The sequence below is a fragment of the Ylistrum balloti genome, unplaced genomic scaffold (assembly GCF_031769215.1).
Source record: "Ylistrum balloti isolate Yb309-2 unplaced genomic scaffold, AGI_CSIRO_Ybal_v1 Utg370414, whole genome shotgun sequence".
Taxonomy (NCBI): Eukaryota; Metazoa; Mollusca; class Bivalvia; order Pectinida; family Pectinidae; genus Ylistrum; species Ylistrum balloti.
Window position 1 is genome coordinate 134,936 of NW_026782281.1, and position 22,811 is coordinate 157,746.

Below are 22,811 nucleotides of genomic sequence, written 5' to 3' on the forward strand. Positions count from 1 at the left end.
TTACTTGATGGATTGTATTGAGTTGAAAATGCAGTGTTTGCAATTCAACGTTGAAGTATCAGAAATATTTTGTATCTTTTCCGGTCCTGGAGAATAAGTTTCATTTTCCATTATCTATAGTTACATGCAATATGTATTAATTGTACATTGTTTTGAAATTCATTGTGAAAATATTTGAATATTAATACAATGTAGTTCTTCAATTTTCAATAATAAGTTCTTATAAAGAATCTCAAGTCTGATAAATCTCATTAAAATGTTATCTAAGATTCAATCATCCCAAAAGTCGATAATAAATTTAAATATAAGAAAATGGGATATTTGGTGTCTTAATAGTGAAGCCTACTAAGCTTGTTTGCATGTGTTACCACTATAATCTTGGACTTATAGCCATGTCTAAGTCTATGTTGTAAGGTCTAGTTTTTTTGTCTATAATCATGATCAATATCAATATCAAAGGGATACAGTATTTTTTATCTTCTTAATGAAAATATTAAAAGATATTTTGTGTTTGTTTGTGATTACAGTCCGTATGATTAAAAATTACTTCATCTGAGGCTTTGGCAATATAACTTCTACCAGTATCATTTATTGTGCAAACCATGACATTGTTTCATCAGTGATATAAATAGGTGTATATGTCCTTGGTTACAAGGAGTAGTCTCCCTTAGTTCTATGTAAAATCAGGGTTGACATATAACTTCAATCGGGTGAAAAAATGGTAACATTAGGGAGAGGGAGGGGTTTGTTATATTGTTATATATAGTACATGTATATTATTGAAAAAATCATAATAAAACATCACATTATTTCTGATGTACAAAATTAAATTGGGTTTCTACCTATATTCTATAATACAAAATGTATCTGTGATATTCTACTTAACCTTTATAAACTTATAGCCCTTCAATATGTATATATACATGTATGTAAAGATCTAACACCAGTTTTGATATTATATTTAATACCTTATTTTGAAAAAATATATGTTGACTTTTTGTTCACATTTAAAGCAGTAACTTTGATTGGGTGAACCCAGTTCTTTTTCATTAGCCATAACTGAAAGTTATTACACTTATCAAAGTTCAATACTCCTGTATTCTGCAATAAGCCCAGATAACCAATTAAACACTGAATTTCGGTTAAAATCAAAGGAGTCAACATATCACGAGACCTGTATGCAAATTAGGTTATCTCAGTAATTCAAACTAAAAAGTAACAGATACGGGTAGGCTTATAGCCAGGTACATGTACAAAATTGTAACGTCACATAAATTTGGACATTTTTGATGGTTGACACTTAACTTTCAATATCAATTTGATTTGACAAAGTAACTCCTAAATCTAGAATTCTAGTCCAGACATTTTTCTTTATTTCACTGTTCAAAACCTGAATATAATAGTTTTCTGAACAAGAAAATGAAAAATCTATTTGAAAATGTAGATCCATGTTCTACCGAAATTATCATTTGAAAGAACTGGTGTCAGGTCATTTATGACTTAATACAAACACATAAACATTACAGGTTTTACACTGTCATTTTGTTCCGTGATTGTGTTAAAATTAAACATTTATGTACTTTACAAGTACCATACTGTGTACTCAAAAGTTGTCAGATACAAAGTTATTAAAATACTGGATATACAGCAAAATGGTGTTTATGTATATTGTACATGGGGAAAAGGTCAATGCAATTTTAAATTCCATTCAGAATTTGAAACAGATTGTTTCATCCGTTACGGGCTGAGTTTTAAGTGAGAAAAATGAACAGTTTGATGCAAGAATGAAAACCTATGTGGAAATTTCCGCGTATACTACGGTAATTCACTCAAAATAACCACATTGAGAATGTCATGACACTTGATGGATAATCATCCTGTCATTTAGAGCATAAACAAGTAGTCAAGCAACTCCCTGGTTCCTTCATCGTGTACAGTATCAACCTGAAATAAGCTCCAGGGACTGATATATAGATTTTGACTCGATATCAAGTAACAGACTTAATGCAGGACAGTAAAATTGCAGCTGTTTTGAATTCTACTGAACAGCAATGTATATGGGTGGGCATATTACTCCTTGACCAGGCATGAATTTTTTGCCCAAAATACACAATATTACATATACAGTTGAACCTCGTTATCTTGAACTCAGCAGGACCATGGGAAAACTTCAAGATAACTGAGTATTCAATTTAAGTGAGTTAGAATGTTTTGTGTGAAGCAGGGACTGACGAAATGCTTCAAATGCTTCAAATGCCTCAAATTAAACACGGTCCCCAAGTGATATGAGTTTGAGATATCGAGGTTCGACTGTATATATTTGTATATAAATAAGTTCCACACATTAATTTCATGGATATAAATGTTTAATCTCCATTGAGAAAGTAGAATTTTTTTTATTAGAATGCACTATAATGCTGGTTTGAATGTTTTTACAAACACTTCCTCTTTGCAAACATCTTGTAAATGTACATAAACAGATAAATCCTCACTGACTGGTTTGGGTATAGTTTGCTTTGCCAAGTGAGGAAAGTGGGGTTTCCAGCAATGCTATTTCCCATAGAGGTCAGACTAAAGATTTATTCACCTTTCGAGGACCACTCACTGATACATTGCTTTGTGCCATCAAAGTTGGTTTCCTTGGCTTTACATACAATCTAAGTTAACTGATGACGCACTAGCCTAATTAACTAATTATGTAACTAAATTACTTAACCATGAATGCTGATTGTCACAAAATAGCTAAAAAATATATATATTTTAACTAAAAAGGAAAGTTCAAACCATAAACTGAATACCAAAATACTAAAATAGTAAGTATACCTCCAATATTATTGATTTCTTAATCAGAAAAACATAAATTGTTTTGTAGAAAATGACATTCTGAATGTCTGTCGTATTCAGCCCATTCAAAATTATCTAGCATAGAGATAGCTTTACTTCTTACCCCAGCCCTTCCCGAAGATCATAACTTCAACATTTGTGCAAAGTGTTGATGTTTGGCTTTGATGTGTCACCCCAATGACTTGTTGAACAATAGGTAACATAGGAGACCATTTGGTTACACTCCAAACCTTCATTTACACATGTGCCTTTTCTAATATATAACAACCCCTAGTATACATACTGATAATGCCAACATGTCCTTGAATGACTATATCTGTCAATTATAATTAGGACGTTAAATACAATATATTATATGACTGATAGTTATTATTCAAATCTTCCAACAATATATCATATGCCCCATATACCCCTATATCATCAATTGTTCTTTTGACATTACTCTCTACATTATCTTTTAAGACTGGGACTTTAAACACCTAATACAGTACCCTTCTTACAATTAGAGGTAGATGTGTATGTGCAGTTGGTAAAGTTGTCTGTAGGAGACAACCAAGAAATCTGCTAGAAATATAAGACTTCCCCAGTAAAATTAGGTGATTTGATGTTTTAAAAGCAGATGGCAGTAACTTTACTGATGATCGAGAGATTAGTTTGTGTGCAAAGTGTTTTAAGAATGATCAGAAAACAAAGCCACAACCTGAAGGTCAAAACATTGGTGTTGATGATACATGGCAAAACATCCCACTATTATCCATAGATGATCTATTTTATGGCCAGTCTTCCCACGCAAAATGCACACTGTATGAAGAGTTCCAAGCAAAACTAACCATATTGCCCAAGTATGCAAAATACCAACTCATCTTTCATCAAAAGTCATGGTGTCCTTTGTCCTTACATGTTGGTTCACGTCATCTCATAAGGACAGATCTTCACCCCAACGTTGAAATCCACACTGTTGGAGGAGAAATGTTGACTTCCCAGCTACCTTCCAGATCAAAAGAAATCATCATCTTAAAAATCATGAGCTTTTTGTAATATGTGTTAACAAAGTAGGAGTCTTCTTTTACCATGCATTTCTCCTCTCTGGATGATGTAGATTGTAAAACTTTGACTGGTTGGACAAGAACACGGTTTCCAAAAATTCTTTCTGATTGTTCATCCTCTTTTGGTACTGGTATTACACCCCAAACCAAAAGGATGCAGTACTGTTGGGTGAAAATAAATACTGACATATCATGGAAACCATGTTCAACTCTTTTTAACATGTCAATTTCCAGTATATCAAAAACATTTCATTCCATAGTAAAAGCATCAGAAAAAACCATTGTTCCATTGTTCCTCGGACATGAACATCTTACAAGAGAAAATATCCAGGAGTACGATACCGGTTCTCATAAACATTTCTTGGCCAGCAGGCGACTGTCATACTTTATACCTAAGAGTTCTGATCAAAAGTTCCTGGAAATCTCTTACTGTGGCCAGAAGAAGCCGAACTATTCAAGTTAATGAGCGTAGCCATGCCTGATGGTTATATTATGGACACAGTAGGACCTTTTACTGGAAGTGATAATAACGCAAAGATTACAAAAGCCATCATGAATAGTCTCTCCTGGCTGGAGATAACAACATTGTTGTTGATCCAAGGTTTAGGGTTTTTTTTGCCAGATTTGGAATCATGTGGTTTGACATGTGGTATGCTGTCTTATCCAAAAGCTGGGCAGACTCAACATGACAACCTACAATCTAACCTTGATAAATCCACAACTAAATCCAGATGGGCTGTGGAGTCATATCACTGATGATTCAAGCAAAGGCTGTTGTCCAAAACACAACTTCCCTCCAACTATTTCATTGATGTCACTGAGACACTCATATAGTAACAGCCTATCCCAGTAGAAAATCCACTCACCTTCACATCCAGTAGATAAACCATTCACCTTCATTCCCAGTAGATAATCCAGTCACCTTTATTCTCAGTTGATAATCGATTCACCTTCATTCTCAGTAGATAATCCTTTCACCTTCATTCCCAGTAGATAATCCAGTCACCTTTATTCTCAGTAGATAATCGATTCACCTTCATTCCCAGTATATAATCCAGTCACCTTTATTCTCAGTTGATAATCGATTCACCTTCATTCTCAGTAGATAATCCTTTCACCTTCATTCCCAGTAGATAATCCAGTCACCTTCATTCTCAGTAGATAATCCATTCACCTTCATTCCCAGTAGATAATCCAGTCACCTCCACTTCCAGTAGATAATCCAGTCACCTCCATTCTCAGTAGATAATCCATCCACCTTCATTCTCAGTAGATAATCCATCCACCTTCATTCCCAGTAGATAATCCATTCACCTTCATTCCCAGTAGATAATCCAGTCACCTCCATTCCCAGACGATAATCCAGTCACCTTCATTCTCAGTAGATAACCCATTCACCTTCATTCCCAGTAGATAATCCAGTCACCTCCATTCCCAGACGATAATCCAGTCACCTTCATTCTCAGTAGATAATCCATTCACCTTCATTCCCAGTAGATAATCCAGTCACCTCCACTTCCAGTAGATAATCCAGTCACCTTCATTCGCAGTAGATAATCCAGTCACCTTCATTCCCAGTAGATAATCCATCCACCTTCATTCTCAGTAGATAATCCATCCACCTTCATTCCCAGTAGATAACCCATTCACCTTCATTCCCAGTAGATAATCCAGTCACCTCCATTCCCAGAAGATAATCCAGTCACCTTCATTCTCAGTAGATAATCCTTTCACCTTCATTCTCAGTAGATAATCCATTCACCTTCATTCCCAGTAGATAATCCAGTCACCTTCATTCTCAGATAATCCATCACCTTCATTCCCAGTAGATAACCCATTCACCTTCATTCATTCCCAGTCACCTCCATTAGATAATCCAGTCACCTTCATTCCCAGTAGATAACCCATTCACCTTCATTCCCAGTAGATAATCCAGTCACCTTCATTCTCAGTAGATAATCCATTCACCTTCATTCCCAGTAGATAATCCAGTCACCTCCACTTCCAGTAGATAATCCAGTCACCTCCACTTCCAGTAGATAATCCAGTCACCTTCATTCGCAGTAGATAATCCAGTCACCTTCATTCCCAGTAGATAATCCATCCACCTTCATTCTCAGTAGATAATCCATCCACCTTCATTCCCAGTAGATAATCCATTCACCTTCATTCCCAGTAGATAATCCAGTCACCTCCATTCCCAGAAGATAATCCAGTCACCTTCATTCTCAGTAGATAATCCTTTCACCTTCATTCTCAGTAGATAATCCATTCACCTTCATTCCCAGTAGATAATCCAGTCACCTTCATTCTCAGTAGATAATCCATTCACCTTCATTCCCAGTAGATAATCCAGTCACCTTCATTCCCAGTAGATAACCCATTCACCTTCATTCCCAGTAGATAATCCAGTCACCTTCATTCTCAGTAGATAATCCATTCACCTTCATTCCCAGTAGATAATCCAGTCACCTCCACTTCCAGTAGATAATCCAGTCACCTTCATTCTCAGTAGATAATCCATCCACCTCCATTCGCAGTAGATAATCCAGTCACCTTCATTCTCAGTAGATAATCCATTCACCTTTATTCCCAGTAGATAATCCATTCACCTTCATTCCCAGTTGATAATCTGGTCACTTTCATTCAAGTATGTAATTCAGCTTCCTCTATTCTCAGTATATCATTCAGTCACCTCCAGCAGGTAAACAAGTCAACTTTATTCTTAAAAGATATTCAAACAACACCGATATAAACAGTCAAATACCTATGAAATATATTGCTTATGTATTAAGGCGTTTAATTGCAAGGTTGAAATGATGTGCAGTTTTGAATAACCTTTAGGTCTAATCTACACAAATCTCTTTTGTGTCATCTAATTAACAATCAAAGTCTATTTATACATGGAAAGTACAAGTGATGTAAAACATCCTACCCCTGGTGGAGTTTGAACTAGTGACCCTTCAGTCTCTAGCAGGACATTATACTGCTCAACTAAAGGTAATTGCCTCTAGCCATAGTGGCCCGGCTGGTGAGACTAAAGGGTAAATAGTTCGAACTCCTGCTGCAGTGGCAAGGTATTTTTCATTTCGCCTACCTCTTCAAATTTCAAACATGTATACAAAATTATTGACAAACACATACACCTGTATCTAGAATGCTAAGAACAAAGTCAAAATCCAGAGTCCATTCTACATCATATGATACATATTGCACTCAAAATACCGTGACAGTAGGCCTCCGACTGCCATCTATGTACTTTCGATTTAATACATTTTCTCATAGAGTCGCGAAATATTCCGAATGTAAAATTGAATTCCGAGTTCCACCTTGGCAACCACGTGACCTCGACCTTCAAGCTTAACCCATCATTGAAAATGGCTGATTCAATGTTCTCTGACATCAAGACTGCACCTCCAATCGAGGTGTTTTCGTTAATAGCAAAGTACAACGAGGATAAACATCCAATTAAAGTTAATCTTGGAGTTGGAGGTAAGTTTTTCTTCGATTTGTCAACGCGATCATTTTAATTAGTAACTGGCTACTGGTTCATCGCCAACTCACCTACGTCTTTTGCTGGTCTCTACTTGTACTAGGTGTATGCTTAGTTAGTGCAGCTGAGAGATCTGCTGTCACCCAATAGATTGTTAGAAGCTTACATCTTCTGATTAATTAAAATCACCGAAATATTGGCTGTGTACGCCAGTGTGACATGTTATTTAACTTAGAACCGTACGTCATCTACATTCGTATTTGACAACTGCTTTGACATTGATCATGTTTAAACACCGTCATGTATCTTAGATGCTGACTCTCAGAGGACGATCTCTCAACTTTATTTCTTATAATATGTAGAGACCACATGGTCAATGTCTTAAGTTATAAGCTGTATTTTTGGTAGGGTGAGGAAAGACAAAAGCCACCTTTGTCTTTCTGTCACAAGCAAAAATACAGCATACATTTTAAGACACTGGCCATGTATTCTATTATCCTGCAACATCGATTGAAAACCAAACTGTTGAAACTTTAACAGTTTTGTAGTTCAACCTATGTTTACCTGACATTTGTGTTACACTGGATTTTCCGGTTGATGGATGCCAAAATAATTGCACAGTGCAGAAACATAGTTCCACAATTTCGAGGATAAATAACTAATAAAACAATGTATTGACAGAAGCAACAAACACCAACGTCATCTTGATACGAATGTAATTTCTAAAACTGCTGGATGACGTCATCATAACAATACATGTGTACACAATATAATATTGGCGCTAAAGGATATATCAGCAATTCACAACACAAACTTCATCAGATATAACTGCAATTTTATGAATTTACATAATCAAAATACATGCTAAAATACAGTCGTTTTCCATCGCAGCCGAATACAGCAAAAATGTGTGGCAGGTGTATTCTGACAATGGCAGTACCAGTTGCAGGATAAATTTATGTATTATAAATGTGTTGCAGTTCTCAAGTAAGGTATCAATCTATTCTCCCATAGACAGATTAAAGTAATTCACTGACTAGTGAGTCTGATTGTATAGTATTGTAACAGGTGCGGAAAAATGTGCTGCTAGGGGGGAGTTTGAACCCGGCACCTTCCAAACTCTAGACGGATGCTCTACCTACTGAGCTAACTGGTCGCCAACGATCGACCCCATCCAGTTCCATTACATTCCTCCCCCCTTATTTTTAGTCTTCGCCCCCCAAAGACATCACATCTAACAACACAGGTTTGGTTGTCCCCTGGTTAAGCATTCAACTTCTTCTTGAAACAAGGTTTGGTCACGGTACCAAATGTAACAGGAGTGGAAAAATGTGCAGCCAGACGGGTTCAAACCCGGGACCGTCCAAACTCTAGACAGATGCTCTACCTAATAAGCTAACTGGTCGTCGACGATCGACCCTGTCCAGTTCCACTACAGTATTACTATAGTATGTCTGTGAAAATGTGACCTCATGCAAGTCTCCATCATACAGGATGCACTTGAGGGAAAAATTATCTGTTAAAGAGCCTAATTCTGTTGTATATTAGTAAGGTACTCAGTATGTCGTGGATGCTGACTAATTATCTTTTATACATCTGTGGGTGTCCCCCAGGATGTACAAATGTATTTATACAAGGTACTCATCTACAGTGAAGTAAGTAATATAGAATGCCAATTCTTCATCTTCTCTTAGCTTCGATTTGATCTGAAGTGTGGTAGGTCTGAATTAGTGATTTTCATAACAAGATGTCTTGACATTTCAACACTTCTTTTCTGCCAGTTTTCAATTTATTTAAATAAACCTTAATTTTTTTTTTTTTTTGTTTAAGCAGGCAATGAGATTAGAAGTAGTTTTTTCTATGAACATTTTTCATGTCTGGAGCACATCTTTGCCATCAGTGAAGCAAAAATCATGAAGCTTTGTGCATACATCAGTTACACTCAAAAGGTGATGTGCAGTGTACAGGATGCTAAGCTTGCAACCCCTTATTTACAGAGTTTGCCTGTAGTATATTAAACCAGGGTAATGAAACTTTATACCTAGCTCACAATTTGTAGTGAAGTCAGCCCCCACAACCCCTAAATTACAGATTTCATTTCAGTAATAATTACCATAACTTTAGTATGCAAATACAGTACCTACACCCATCTTTGTATCCCAACAACAAAAGATTCAAAAGAAAAACAATCCCGCCCTCCCTACGATCCATGAGCCATCATGGCAGGAACGCAGAGTGATCTCCCTTCCTCTTACCTTTATGGCTGCCGACGAGTGCGGAGGTGTCTGAGCTAAGTGCTTTTCTTACTCCTTCTCTTCGTACTGCCATTGTCGTTTGAGTATATTGTTACTCTATTAGAAGTCTATAAACCCATCTCCCAACTTATATTGTGAAATTAAGTATTGTCATTTGTTTATTTTGACCGTATTTCCGGCCGTTTTTTCCTCCACGTATTCGAGTGCGTGACTACTTGTCTCGTTGCTCGGATTTGCGTGAAGTTGGAATTTGTTTTCTTGCTGCTTTTTCGGCCGTGTTGTACGGCCATTTTATTTATGCAGTGCAATCTTGCTGCGTACGGCAGGCTTTGTGCTCTCGTTCGTAGTTTTTTGATTGTTCGAGAACTTCGTTTCCGGCCGTGTTTTTCCTCCGCGTGTTCGAGTGCGTGACTACTTGTCTCGTCACTTGGATTTTCGTGAAGTTGAAATTGTTTTCTTGCTGCTTTGTCGGCCGTTTTGTACGACCGTTTTCTTTTTTTTGCAGTACAATCTTGCTGCGTACGGTAGGTTTTATGATCTCGTTCGTAGTTTTTTGATTGTTAGAAAACTTTTTATCCTTGTTTTCATTGTTACAATTTTTTATTGTTTCGATGCTGGATAAAGGTGCCGGGTTTACGTCGGGGGTCAGCGCATGGATGTTCCTATTTCTATAGATAATGGGAACCCCATGATAGCTGTCCCATTTGCCGACATTGCAGCCAGACCTCACTATGTGAACTTTGTTTGCACATGGAGTCTGCTGCTTAGGCTCCCATGCCTTTCCAGCTAACTTTCCGCCGGAAGACGGATTCGTCCTCTTCTTCCGGTAAGGGAAGTAAGCTTTTTAAGACCTCCCTCCTGAAGTTCTGAACCAGAGCATTCCTGCTGGGTGTGCTCTCGTTCCACCGAGCTCCGCCCTTCAGCAGGTGGTGGCTCCCCCTGTCCAGGTGTGTCCTGGAGTCGGGGGGGGGGGGGGGGGGGGCAGCCCGACCCTGGCTCGGCGCAGTCAAGGGTCGAATTGGCCGGTAGCTCTCGATAGGCGGCGGTGTTACCGTCGGAAAGGGACTTCCGGTCGAGGTCTCTGATTCCTTCAGGGACCTCGGCACGCCAGGTGGCGTCGTTGGTCGGGGCCGCTTTGACTCCGGAACTGTGCCTTCGGGTATAGGGTCAGGGGCCACAGACTTTTTGTCAGGATTGTCTGTGGCTACGGGGATTAGTGACACTTGAGTTCAATAATCCTGGTGTCAGCGCGGGGTCTGTTTTCCCACCCTCACAGGCTTCTGGCTCTGGGACTTCCGTCCCAATCCAGATTTCCCAGTGCAGGGTTTCCCAGGGGGTTTTCCTCCAAGGGTTTGGGGCTTCAGGCCAGGAGTCCGGTTTCCGGTCTCCCTTTCCCCCGGGCTCAGGGAGTAGGGGTGCCTGCGGGCACTCATTCCTGGGTCGCCCAGGCCAACCTGCGGATGGTTTTGGGTACCAACAGTTACTCAGCAGTTACGGGCTTAGCCCGTACATGTCTGGGTTTCCACCTGGTGGGAGTGGCGGTTCATCCTGGTCCTTTGGACAGGATGTCCAGCCCCAGACTCAGGCAGGCCATCTTGGCCAGTTCTGGGGTCACTCCCGGCCCGCTGGACCATTCCCATTCCCTCAGGGGTTTGGGTTTTTACCCCATGGGTCTTCACTCGTGGAACCCATAGGGGTTGGTCTCTCCTCTAGGAGATGTTTTAGCAGTGCGGAATCCCCCCAATGTTCTGCTACTTCGGGGGCCTTAAGGTTTGCCAGACGTTAAGGACTTCCGCCTCCAGCGCGGACTCGTCGGTCTCCTGTTCCCAGGGGTCGGCTTCGGGTCTCCGACCCAAGCCTACAGCTACAGCTGTTGGTTGCGCTGCGTCCAAATGCCATAAAGAGGAGTTCCCCTCTGCGGAGATGGCTCCTCTGGCGGCCCCTGTTCCTCCCAAGGGGACTTCGGTCTCTATTGAGGAGGAGATGGACATCAAGGGTGCGGGCTCGGCAGAGGAAGACGATGTCATTCATCTTTCTCCTGGGCCAAGAGGGTTCACAAGGGGAAGATGGCCCTGAGACTGCTGAAGCCGAGGCACAGCATGTGCTTTCTGGGATGCGGGTCCTCCGGGCCAACATCTCCCGTATTCTCAGGGTGGAGGTATGCCCACCGCCTCAGCATCGTCGGCGCCTGAATCCACCATCCTTCAGGGTTCCCTGGTGGCTCCTCGGGCTTCCGTTCGCTCAGATCGGTCTCTGCCAGAAGGCAATATCATGTCTTCGGTTCTGGCCACGGCCCGGGCTCCGGTTTTAGAGAAGGACTCCTTCTCTACCCGTGCTCCCGGGTTTGTCGGTCTGCAGCTCAGTGTTGGTGAATTGTCGGAGGCTTCAGCTTCCGACTATGCCACACATGATGGGCAGCTGGCCTCTCAACCAGCACAGCTGGAGTTGAGACAGCTGGCTGCCTGGTCCGGCAAATCAGTGGACCAGGTGGTGCTCGATCCCAAAGAGCACCACAGGATGGAGAGAATGTTGCACCTCTCCATCCAAGTTCTGTCATACATAGACTTCCTGACAGTTTGTCTATACAGGGTATCCGATTTGCCTGAGTGTCGGTTATCCGAGACAGAACAGCCGACATACAGGACACGGCAGCCTTGCAGGTTCTCTGCTCGTCAATGCCGTGTTGGCTAGGCAGTTTTCAGTTCTGAAATTCCGCCCAGTCCAGTAACACTACCGTTTCCGCTTGTTGAATGCCCCCTTCTAGGGCTCTACCCTGTTCAGGGGAGCTCTTCCTTGGGTTCAGAAGGATATGAAGGAGGACTCGGTCGCCTCAGCACTTCTGGTTAAGAGGTTTCAGGCTGAGAAGGCCAGTGCCTCGCAGGGGTCAGTGCCTCCTAAGAAGAAGGCGAAGTCTTCGGCTGCTCAGTTTTCTGCACAGCCCAAGTCCCAACCTCACTTCAACGGCAACAAGGGGAAGGGTAGGAAGGGTAAGAAACCTCCTGGAGGCAAGAAGAAGGGTTCCTGACTATTTCTACTTCTTGGCCGCGAAAGGCGAAGGGTATGGCCGGGTGGACGGTGGTTCTCCTTTCCCGGGCTCATGTCCTTCTCCTGCAGGCTCAGGCTCCGGGTGGGCAGACGATTCTCTGGTCTGGCAGGGGCTAGATCTGCCCCATCCGGAACTCCCTGTGGGCGGACGTCTCTCTGCTTTCCTTTCCCAGTGGCAGGATATTACAGAGGACGCTTGGGCTTTTGTCGGTGGTCAGGGAGGGTCTAGGTATTCCCCTTATTCAGGATTCGTCCCTCGCCTCCTGGCCGTTTTTGTTTCTTTCCTCCCGGGGATTCAGAAAGGGCACGGGTGCTCCAGGAGGAAGTAGGGACCATGCTGCCAAGGCAGAGATGCCGTTGGGGCTCACGACAGCTCCTTTGGTGTTCACCAAGTTGCTGCTGGTGTTTCCTTCACTCACGCAGAATAGACGTCCACATCTATTTCGACGACTCCCTCATGCCTCTTTTGGTGTGGGAATCGTTAGTGAAGGACACTCGTCTGGTCCTGAAACTCTTGCTCAGAGTCGGCTTCATTCCTTCCAGAGAGAAGTCAGAGGTTCCTTCATATTAGGACTTCTTCTTCCTGGGGAACCATTTTGACATGGTTCGGGGCTTAGCCCTTCCACCTCTGGAGAAGTTTGAGAAGGTCAGGGCTCTGGCTCTGACTTTCATCACTTCGTCGCTTGTCCAGGTACATTGGTTCTTCAGTTTTCTGGGGTATCTCAACTCCTTGGCATATGTGGTCCCCCTAGGGAGGATTCACATCGGACCTCTCCAGATGTTCCTCCTGTCTGACTGGGTTCCGTCATCCAGGAGGCCTGGATCCCGCTTACCCAGTTGGTCAGGGAGTTCTCTTGCTGGTGGACCATTCAGGAGAACGTTTTCCACCAAGCCTATCCCCTCTATGATCCTGTTCATGGACGCGTTCATGACAGGAATGTGAGCTTACCTCGATGGCCAATGCCGCTTGGGGGAGTGGTCTGGCGAACAACTCTCGGAGCACATCAGTGTACTCGAGATGAGACTGTTCATTTGGCTCTGCAGTCCTTTAGGGGTATCCTGCAGTCCAAAATGTGGCTACCGACAACAGTTGTCACGTATCTGGAGAGACAGGGGCCACCAGGTCTCATGTCCTGTGTGCCCTCTCCATCCACATCCTTCTTCTCTGCCAGGACATGCAGTTGACCATTGCGGTCAAGCATCTTTCTGGCAGGCTGAGTGTGTTGGTGGCCACTCTCCAGGCGCCACCAGCCGGTGTTGACGGAATGGCAGCTGTGTCCCTTGATTTTCAAGGGGAATTGTCAGGCATGACTTTACAGACTTTACAGCCTTAATCTTGATTATTTCCTACACAATTTACAATACCAAATATTCATAAATATTCACACATACCTGGGTACATGTCCAAGTACATATAACAATTAATGCTTATAGATCTTATAAGCACATTAAATATCAGACTGAGTGAAATACAAGAGAATTTTATCCTTTTTGTCCATGAACAGGGAGGGTGAATTTAACACCAGGGGAAAATTTTGTTAAAGATAACTATCTTATATAATCATCAGAGGGCAAAACAAAAATGAGGTGAATTCTTGCACAAAGTATAATTGTACAAAGCCAAAAATATCCTGGGGCTAAGATATCCTGGTATAAATTATATATGCTCTTACGTTCCTAACTCAATCCTCAGTACATGTTAGACAAAAATACATGTGTGTAACATGTTAAAGCAGTATTCTTTTATCTTCCAAACTCTCCATTTAACATTTACAGATCTATTTGTGTCATCATATTCATGATGAAATCCAAAATTTACAGATAGGAAAGCCTACAATATTTTTGCTTCCATGTAGCATTTATCAGTTCCATTGATGTTCTTGTTCTCAAATTCATACGTTTGATGTAGTTAAGATAATTATGGTAAGGAATAACAAGGCTGCGTGAGTGGATTATTTCTTTTCAGGAAAAAAAAATGTTTAGTATACCAAATGGAAAATTGGATGTTTAGAATTGTTTGCCCTTTAAATTATGAAAAATACTACTTTTATTGAGAATTGACAATTTATTTTGCTTAGTGACAATTTTTTTTCCCATTTCACAATATCGGTGTACTTCAGAAAGGTACTTAACATAAAGTTTACATATAAATTTCGTAATGTGACCTGTAAATGCTTATGGTATTCTTGTTTTATGTCAATTCGCCTACCAGTCTTTTCAATGAAAAAGGTGTACAATTAATGCCTAAACAAAAATGCTGACGCATATCATGAATATAGCTGTCTGAAGACCTTGTGCTAAGAAATGAATTATTCAGTAACATTTGTAATTTGTCATTGGACCATGACTAGGTAAGAATACTGGAGGGAGTATACTTGGGTTACATATACAGCTTCATAAACTAGTCAAAAAAGTTTACTCAACAAAAGCCTGATTTTCTGCGTCAGCTTGTGCTGATGTCCATCACATTTAACACTGAAATATCATTTATCATTCTCATCTTATGGTTGTTTCAGCTCCTACCAGAGTTTTAACTCTGAACTTCAAACCAACACAGTGAATGTAAACTTATGACACATCATTATTATGTCATTTCAAGCATTGTCGTAAAACCATTTTCTATGGATATTGAACTCAATAGATGTTTTCAAATTCAGGTAGAATTATTTTTTCAGTCACCTGTGTATTTAGCCATCCCTATTGATATTCTCATTAGATAATCCAGTCATTCGGCCTCATTCTCACAAGATAATCCATTCACTTTCTGTCCCAAAAGATAGTTAGGATCTTTCCATGCAAAACCTTGGGTTAAAGAATCAAGATTCTCTTCCTCAAGTAGAAAATTCTCTGTCCTACCCTTAAGGTAGGAAATGTTCCTTTTTCTACCCCTATTTTCACTTGAAAATAAATACACATGTGACATTATAACCATCGGTATAATCATTTGTATTTGATGCCCAAATGACAAGTGTTAATGAGGTCAATGATCCCAACAGACCCCGACACGTCATAATAATGACGTCATTAACAGTTACACAAACCCGAAATGTCACTTCCTTTTCTTGCAGGCTGTCTTGCCAGGATAAGGTAGAAATATATTACCCTCACTGGATGTGTGGATATTTCTGTCCGATGGGTGTAAAATCCAGTCACTGTCATTCCTAGCAGATATCTAAAATTCAGCTATGTTCACCCTGTCTTTTAGATAATCCAATCACCTTCATTAATAATCCCAGTAGATAGTTTAGTCACAAATGAGCCTAGTTCCCAAAAGACAATCCAGTCACCATCATTCTTGGTAGATATTTAAACTCTAGCTGCCACCTGTCTATTATATAATCAAGCCACCTTCATTTAATTCAATCCAGTCACCCTCCTACAGAGAAAACTAGCTATCTTCCCTCCCAGATGATAACCGTGATGCCCTTATTTCCAGTACAAGTTACCACTAGCTATAGTTATTAAGACAGCTAGTTGATACTCACTAGATAATCCAGTCACCTTTCTACCCAGAAGATGATATAGCAATCTTCTCTGTTAATAGATATTTTCATTCCTCTTAGTAAATCATTCCTCTTAGTTAATCATACATAACTTATATCCAATGGCCAAAAGCTATCATCATTTTCATTCCCAGTAGATAATCTGACAGCACCCTCATTCCCAGTAGATACTCCAGCTACACCCTCATTCCCAGTAGATACTCCAGCTACACCCTCATTTCTAGTAGATAATCCAGCTACACTCTCATTGTCTGTAGATAATCTGGCTACATCCTCATTCCCAGTAGATAATCCAGCTACACCCTCATTCCATGTAGATAACCTAGCTACACCCTCATTCCATGTAGATAACCTAGCTACACCCTCATTCCCAGTAGATAACCCAGCTTCACCTTCATTCAAATAGATAATCTAGCCACACCCTCATTCTCAGAAGATAATCCAACTATATCTTTATTCCAATAAATATCTACACTTGCAATTACACCATATATAATCTAGTCATTTTCATATTTTCAAGAGACACTAATCGTAAACCTCTAGTATTTTCATTGTTTTATAATTAGTTGTAATAAATTTCTATGAAAAAGATGTTAAAAATATTGTTAAAAGTAAACATCTTTGGGTAATCTTTCTATTGAAGTTTATATGAGTTGTTAGCCTACAGGACAGATGAGGGAAAGCCTTGGGTGTTACCAGTGGTACGGAAAATGGAGGCTCAGATGGCATATAATGCCACCCTTAATTCTGGTATCCAGCTTCACCCTTATTCCCAGAAGATTATGCAGCTTAACCCTCATTTTTTGTAGATAATCCAGCTACACCCTCATTCCTAGTAGATAATTCAGCTACACATTCATTTCTAGTAGATAATCCAGCTACACCCTCATTTCTAGTAGGTAATCCAGCTACACCCTCATTCCCAGTAGCTAACCCAGCTACACCCTCATTTCTAGTAGGTAATCCAGCTAAACCCTCATTCCCAGTAGATAACCCAGCTACATCCTCATTCCTAGTAGATAAACCAGCTACAACCTTGTTCCCTGAAGAAATTATAGCTACAACACCATTCCAAGAAGAAAATCCAGCTACACTCTCATTCCTGTTAAATAATCCAGCTGCACCCTCATTCCCCAGTAAATACTCCAGCTGCACCTTCATTCCCAGCAAATAATCTAACTATATCCCCCATTCCTAGAAGATAACCTAGCTACACCATCATTCAAATAGATAATCTAGCACACCCTTATTCTCAGAATATAATACAATTGCATTCTTATTCAAATAAATAACCTGTCTACATTCTCAATTACACCATATGCAATCTAATCATATTTTCTTGTTTTCAAGAGACACTAAACGTAAACCTATAGCATTTTCATTGTTTTACAATTAGTTGTCATTAATGTCTGTGAAAAAGATGTTTAAAATATTGTCTTAAGTGAAATTTTAAAGTCATCATTATATTGAAATTTGTATGAATTATTAGCCTACAGGACAGATGAGGGAAAGCCTTGGGTGTTACCAGTGGTACGGACTGTGGAGGCTCAGATGGCCTGTGATGCCACACTTAACCATGAATACCTTCCGGTGGCAGGCCTTACTGACTTCTCTGAGAGTGCAATAAAGCTTCTTCTGGGTGGAGAAAACAATGCCATCACAGATAACAGGGTATGTACTAATCACAAGGAAATTATGTACATCCATATTTTAAAGATATTGAAATTTGATAGTGTTAAACATACTAAATCAAGTACTTCAATAGCAAGGTTTGTTTTGGTCTTTTTATTAATGGGGTCCTTTGAGATTAAATGGGGTCCCTCTGTATAGTTTGAAGGGACCTCCTGTAGATGTAATAGAAATAAACATTACTAGGAAATGGCAATAATATCAGACATGCATGAAGATTTTTTCACATATCAGAAGCACCGGAATATAAGCTGCACCATTTCTTACAATGTGGTATCTATTAGGGCTGTAACGAGTACCTGGGTCACCCATTTCGGGTCAGTTTCGATCCTGACCCGGGTTGTAAAAATAGTACCCAATTACCTGAATCAGTATTACCTAGTACTATTGGCAAGTTCACAATAAAATGTTTTCAAGTACCTCTATGTACGTGTAAGCTGTTTGTTGATAAGAAACAATGGTTAATATGCATGTAAACATATATATCTATGGTATGAATGGCTACTTAGTTGCATTGTCAGTTGACACTTTATCATGGCTGAGAAACGAGCGACAGCCTTGACCTAACAAGTGAAATTCCTCAATATTTACAAGGTATGCATACACATCCGAGATACCTTGAACAGATATATGTTTCAAGTTTTTGATTGACTTGTCTCTAATGAATATTTGGTCAGTTTCATCGTATCGTTGTCTTATGTTATCAGTTAATTCAGTAGATTTTTGGTTCTGGTCATATTTTGGAGCCATTTCCCATTTTTATATCAGTCTTTATAATGATTTCAATGAAAAATATTCTGTTTCAAAGTGTGATAGAAAAGTGGATGTATTTGATACTCATTAGTATGCATAATGGATTAGGGTGATCGGGTGGCGCAGTGGTAACCCACTCACCTTTCACCTAGTCGACCAGGGTTTGATTCCCGGAACGGACAAGAAAAAAGGTAAGGGGTCACCTGCCCGACCACGTGGGTTTTCCCCGGATACTCCGGTTTCGTCCCACAATAAGACCCCTCGCGCGCTTAAATCCGGGCCAACAAGAGTGATTAGTATAAGTTGACATAACTTGTTTTGCAATTGTTGTAAAATAAATAAAGTTTATATTATATTTACAATGCATAATGGTTCCATTGTTGTTTGCCTTGTTTGCATTCAGTAAAGTGACATTACTTGCTTTAGGTCGACCAAGATTTGCATGGCAGGTGTCATTGATGAAGCAAAAGATGTTTATCCTTCTAGAGCACCTGGTCTTATTCTCCTTGTATTTTTTTAGGTGTCTCACTGTTAAATCTTTCTCTTGTTTTTATGACATGTGTGTCCGGAGTAGTTGGTCCTTTTATTAAGGTAATTTAGGTTTGTTTTCTGTAAGTAGGCTATAACAAGTTGTATTTTGATACATTTAAGAGTAAAAAAAATGAAAATAACCCAAGGGCTCATTTGTTGCTTTTATAAGTAAATGAATGTAAGTTTAAAAAGACATCTTTGAGAGGATTTTGACCTTGGTATTGATCTGTATCTGAAATGGCTGTTGGCTGGTAATGTCAATGTCATTATCAACTATTTCATTTAATTTTTTTTTTGAAATAGGTTTTAGGTACACAAGCCTTAGGAGGAACTGGAGCATTGAAACTGGCAGCTGAGTTTATGCATAGGCATCTAGGCGTGGATGTTGTGTACGTCTCTAACCCTACATGGGGTATGTACCATGGTAACAGGTAGCCACATTTACAGTAATGCAAACGTCTATTCATTTACCTCTAATACAGAAATAAAACTTCCCAGTTATGTATTTCAATTTCTAATAAAGTCGGACTCCGTGAAGCAATCTAATAATGAATGGGTCTTTTTTACAGAAACAGTTGTAATACAGTACAATGATATAGAATTGGTCGACATCTTTACAGAAACAGCTGTAATACAGCACAATGATATAGAATTGATTGACATCTTTACAGAAACAGCTGTAATACAGCACAATGATATAGAATTGGTCGACATCTTTACAGAAACAGCTGTAATACAGTACAATGATATAGACTTTGTTGACATCTTTACAGAAACAGCTGTAATACAGTACAATGATATAGAATTGGTCGACATCTTTACAGAAACAGCTGTAATACAGCACAATGATATAGAATTGGTCGACATCTTTACAGAAACAGCTGTAATACAGTACAATGATATAGAATTGGTCGACATCTTTACAGAAACAGCTGTAATACAGTACAATGATATAGACTTTGTTGACATCTTTACAGAAACAGCTGTAATACAGTACAATGATATAGAATTGGTCGACATCTTTACAGAAACAGCTGTAATACAGTACAATGATATAGACTTTGTTGACATCTTTACAGAAACAGCTGTAATACAGCACAATGATATAGAATTGGTCGACATCTTTACAGAAACAGCTGTAATACAGTACAATGATATAGACTTTGTTGACATCTTTACAGAAACAGCTGTAATACAGCACAATGATATAGAATTGATTGACATCTTTACAGAAACATCTGTAATACAGCACAATGATATAGAATTGGTTGACATCTTTACAGAAACAGCTGTAATACAGTACAATGATATAGAATTGGTCGACATCTTTACAGAAACAGCTGTAATACAGTACAATGATATAGAATTGATTGACATCTTTACACAAACAGCTGTAATACAGTACAATGATATAGAATTGGTCGACATCTTTACAGAAACAGCTGTAATACAGCACAATGATATAGAATTGGTCGACATCTTTACAGAAACAGCTGTAATACAGTACAATGATATAGAATTGATTGACATCTTTACAGAAACAGCTGTAATACAGCACAATGATATAGAATTGGTTGACATCTTTACAGAAACAGCTGTAATACAGCACAATGATATAGAATTGGTCGACATCTTTACAGAAACAGCTGTAATACAGCACAATGATATAGAATTGGTCGACATCTTTACAGAAACAGCTGTAATACAGTACAATGATATAGAATTGGTCGACATCTTTACAGAAACAGCTGTAATACAGTACAATGATATAGAATTGGTCGACATCTTTACAGAAACAGCTACAGATATGAGTTTATTATTTGGCAGACATGACATAAAAGAGTGTTTTTATATTCAATGGCGGAATATTTTTGCACTAAAAAGTACAGATGTTTCATTCCCATATCTAATGAGCAGGGATAAACCTACATTGTGCACAAGTTTCCATAAGTTAAAGTATCCAGATCTATCTTGGGTTGATGAACTAAGTTGGTTTCGACTTAAAGATATACCTGCTTTACAATATGATACCATATCATTCATTACAAATGAAAAATTTCAACTTTCATTCACAGGGAACCATATAGGCATCTTCAGAGATGCTGGTTTCTCAGATATCAGAAAATACCATTACTGGAAAGCAGACACCAAGTCGCTAGACTTCGATGGTATGATCACAGATTTGACAGTAAGTGATGACAGAATTACTTCCGTTCTAAATATATATGTTAGTAACAGTGAAAATTTCTAGTTCAGTGATATGATACAGAAAGCCTCATTCATAATTTGTATAAGTAATCACATGTGTTTATGAGAATGAAGTATCTACATACTGTGGTTTTAAGACAAGTTCTAACTTTTTAATACAGTAATTCATGATGATTGATTTCATTTGATTTTTTCCCCCACATTGTGATATGATACCCAGATAATGGTCCAAAGGAAGTCTTCAGATGAATAAATTCCACTTTAAGAAACAGTTTCTTTTAATCTTGTGTTTGATTTGTTGTAGAATGCTCCTGAACGAGCATGCGTCGTCCTTCATGGCTGTGCTCATAACCCCACTGGAGTCGATGCTACCCCAGAACAGTGGGTTAAGATCGCCGATGTCTGCCAGGTAACCACAATACTGATGAACAGATTTAGCGTCTAAACTGTACAATCAGGTTTCATTGTGATATCAATTACAGTATTTCCTTCACTGATAATAATCATCATACTGTAAATCACTTAGATTTTGGGAGGACTTTATTTTGTGAACTTACCTTTTCAGACATATTCGCGAATACATGATTTGCAAATTCAAAACTAGCAATGACATAAAATTTGTGAATGATTAGCAAGTAAAGACCTGGACTCTTCAAGACTCTGATATTAGTAATTAAATCAACATAAATGTCATCCAGAGTTATTTTCGTACAAATAAACACAAAAGATTTGAATTTGCGATTGACTCTCTTAACGTATTAATGCGAAAAAAAAAATCCCACACAAATACATGTGATCTACAGTATATGATACATCTGAATTCGAGAACTTAAGACATTTTTTTGAAAATGGTGACCAATATCATTATCATTATTGAATGAATATAATGTATAAAATAAGATCAGAAATGATTTCATACTGAATGAAAAAAAATTCTAAATAAAATCATAAGTTATGATCATACTGGGGTTTTATAGAACTGGAAGGTGTATTGGGGAGAAGAAATTTTCAGAAGATGATATATCTGGTATAATTTTGATTATAATAGATTTTGTAAAAAACATTCAACTTTGTGTCTAGGAATCATATTTATAAAGTTTTTAAGAATTTTTATGAATTTCATGGTGGTATCGTCTCAAAAACTCTGTCATTAGATTTACTCAAATCCATCTACTGTTTCAAATCAGGTATGTCTGAATTCAATTTCAGAAAAGTTTAATCAGATAATGCTTGAAGAAATAAAAAAAAAGTAAATTGTATCAGATTTTGAGAAATGAAACTTTAATTAAGTTAAATATACTTATGGTTTAATTGATTTTCTGTCCAACTTTGAAATTGAGCCAGCAGACAGAAAAAAATGGCATTAACTTCAACTGTTTCAGGAGAGGAATTTGACCATAGTCATCGATATTGCCTATCAAGGGTTTGCCACAGGAGACCTTGA

General features: G+C 39.0%; 1 protein-coding gene across 1 annotated transcript; it reads left to right on the forward strand.

Moving 5' to 3' along the window:
• Positions 1-7,248: 7,248 nt before the first annotated feature.
• On the forward strand, positions 7,249-22,806 carry LOC132554502 (aspartate aminotransferase, cytoplasmic-like; the record flags this gene model as incomplete). The annotated part of the gene is made up of 6 exons (XM_060218811.1): positions 7,249-7,382; positions 17,676-17,857; positions 19,463-19,571; positions 21,235-21,347; positions 21,672-21,776; positions 22,750-22,806. Coding segments are annotated over exons 1-6 (681 nt in total), but the record flags the coding sequence as incomplete, so codon positions are not given.
• Positions 22,807-22,811: the final 5 nt, after the last annotated feature.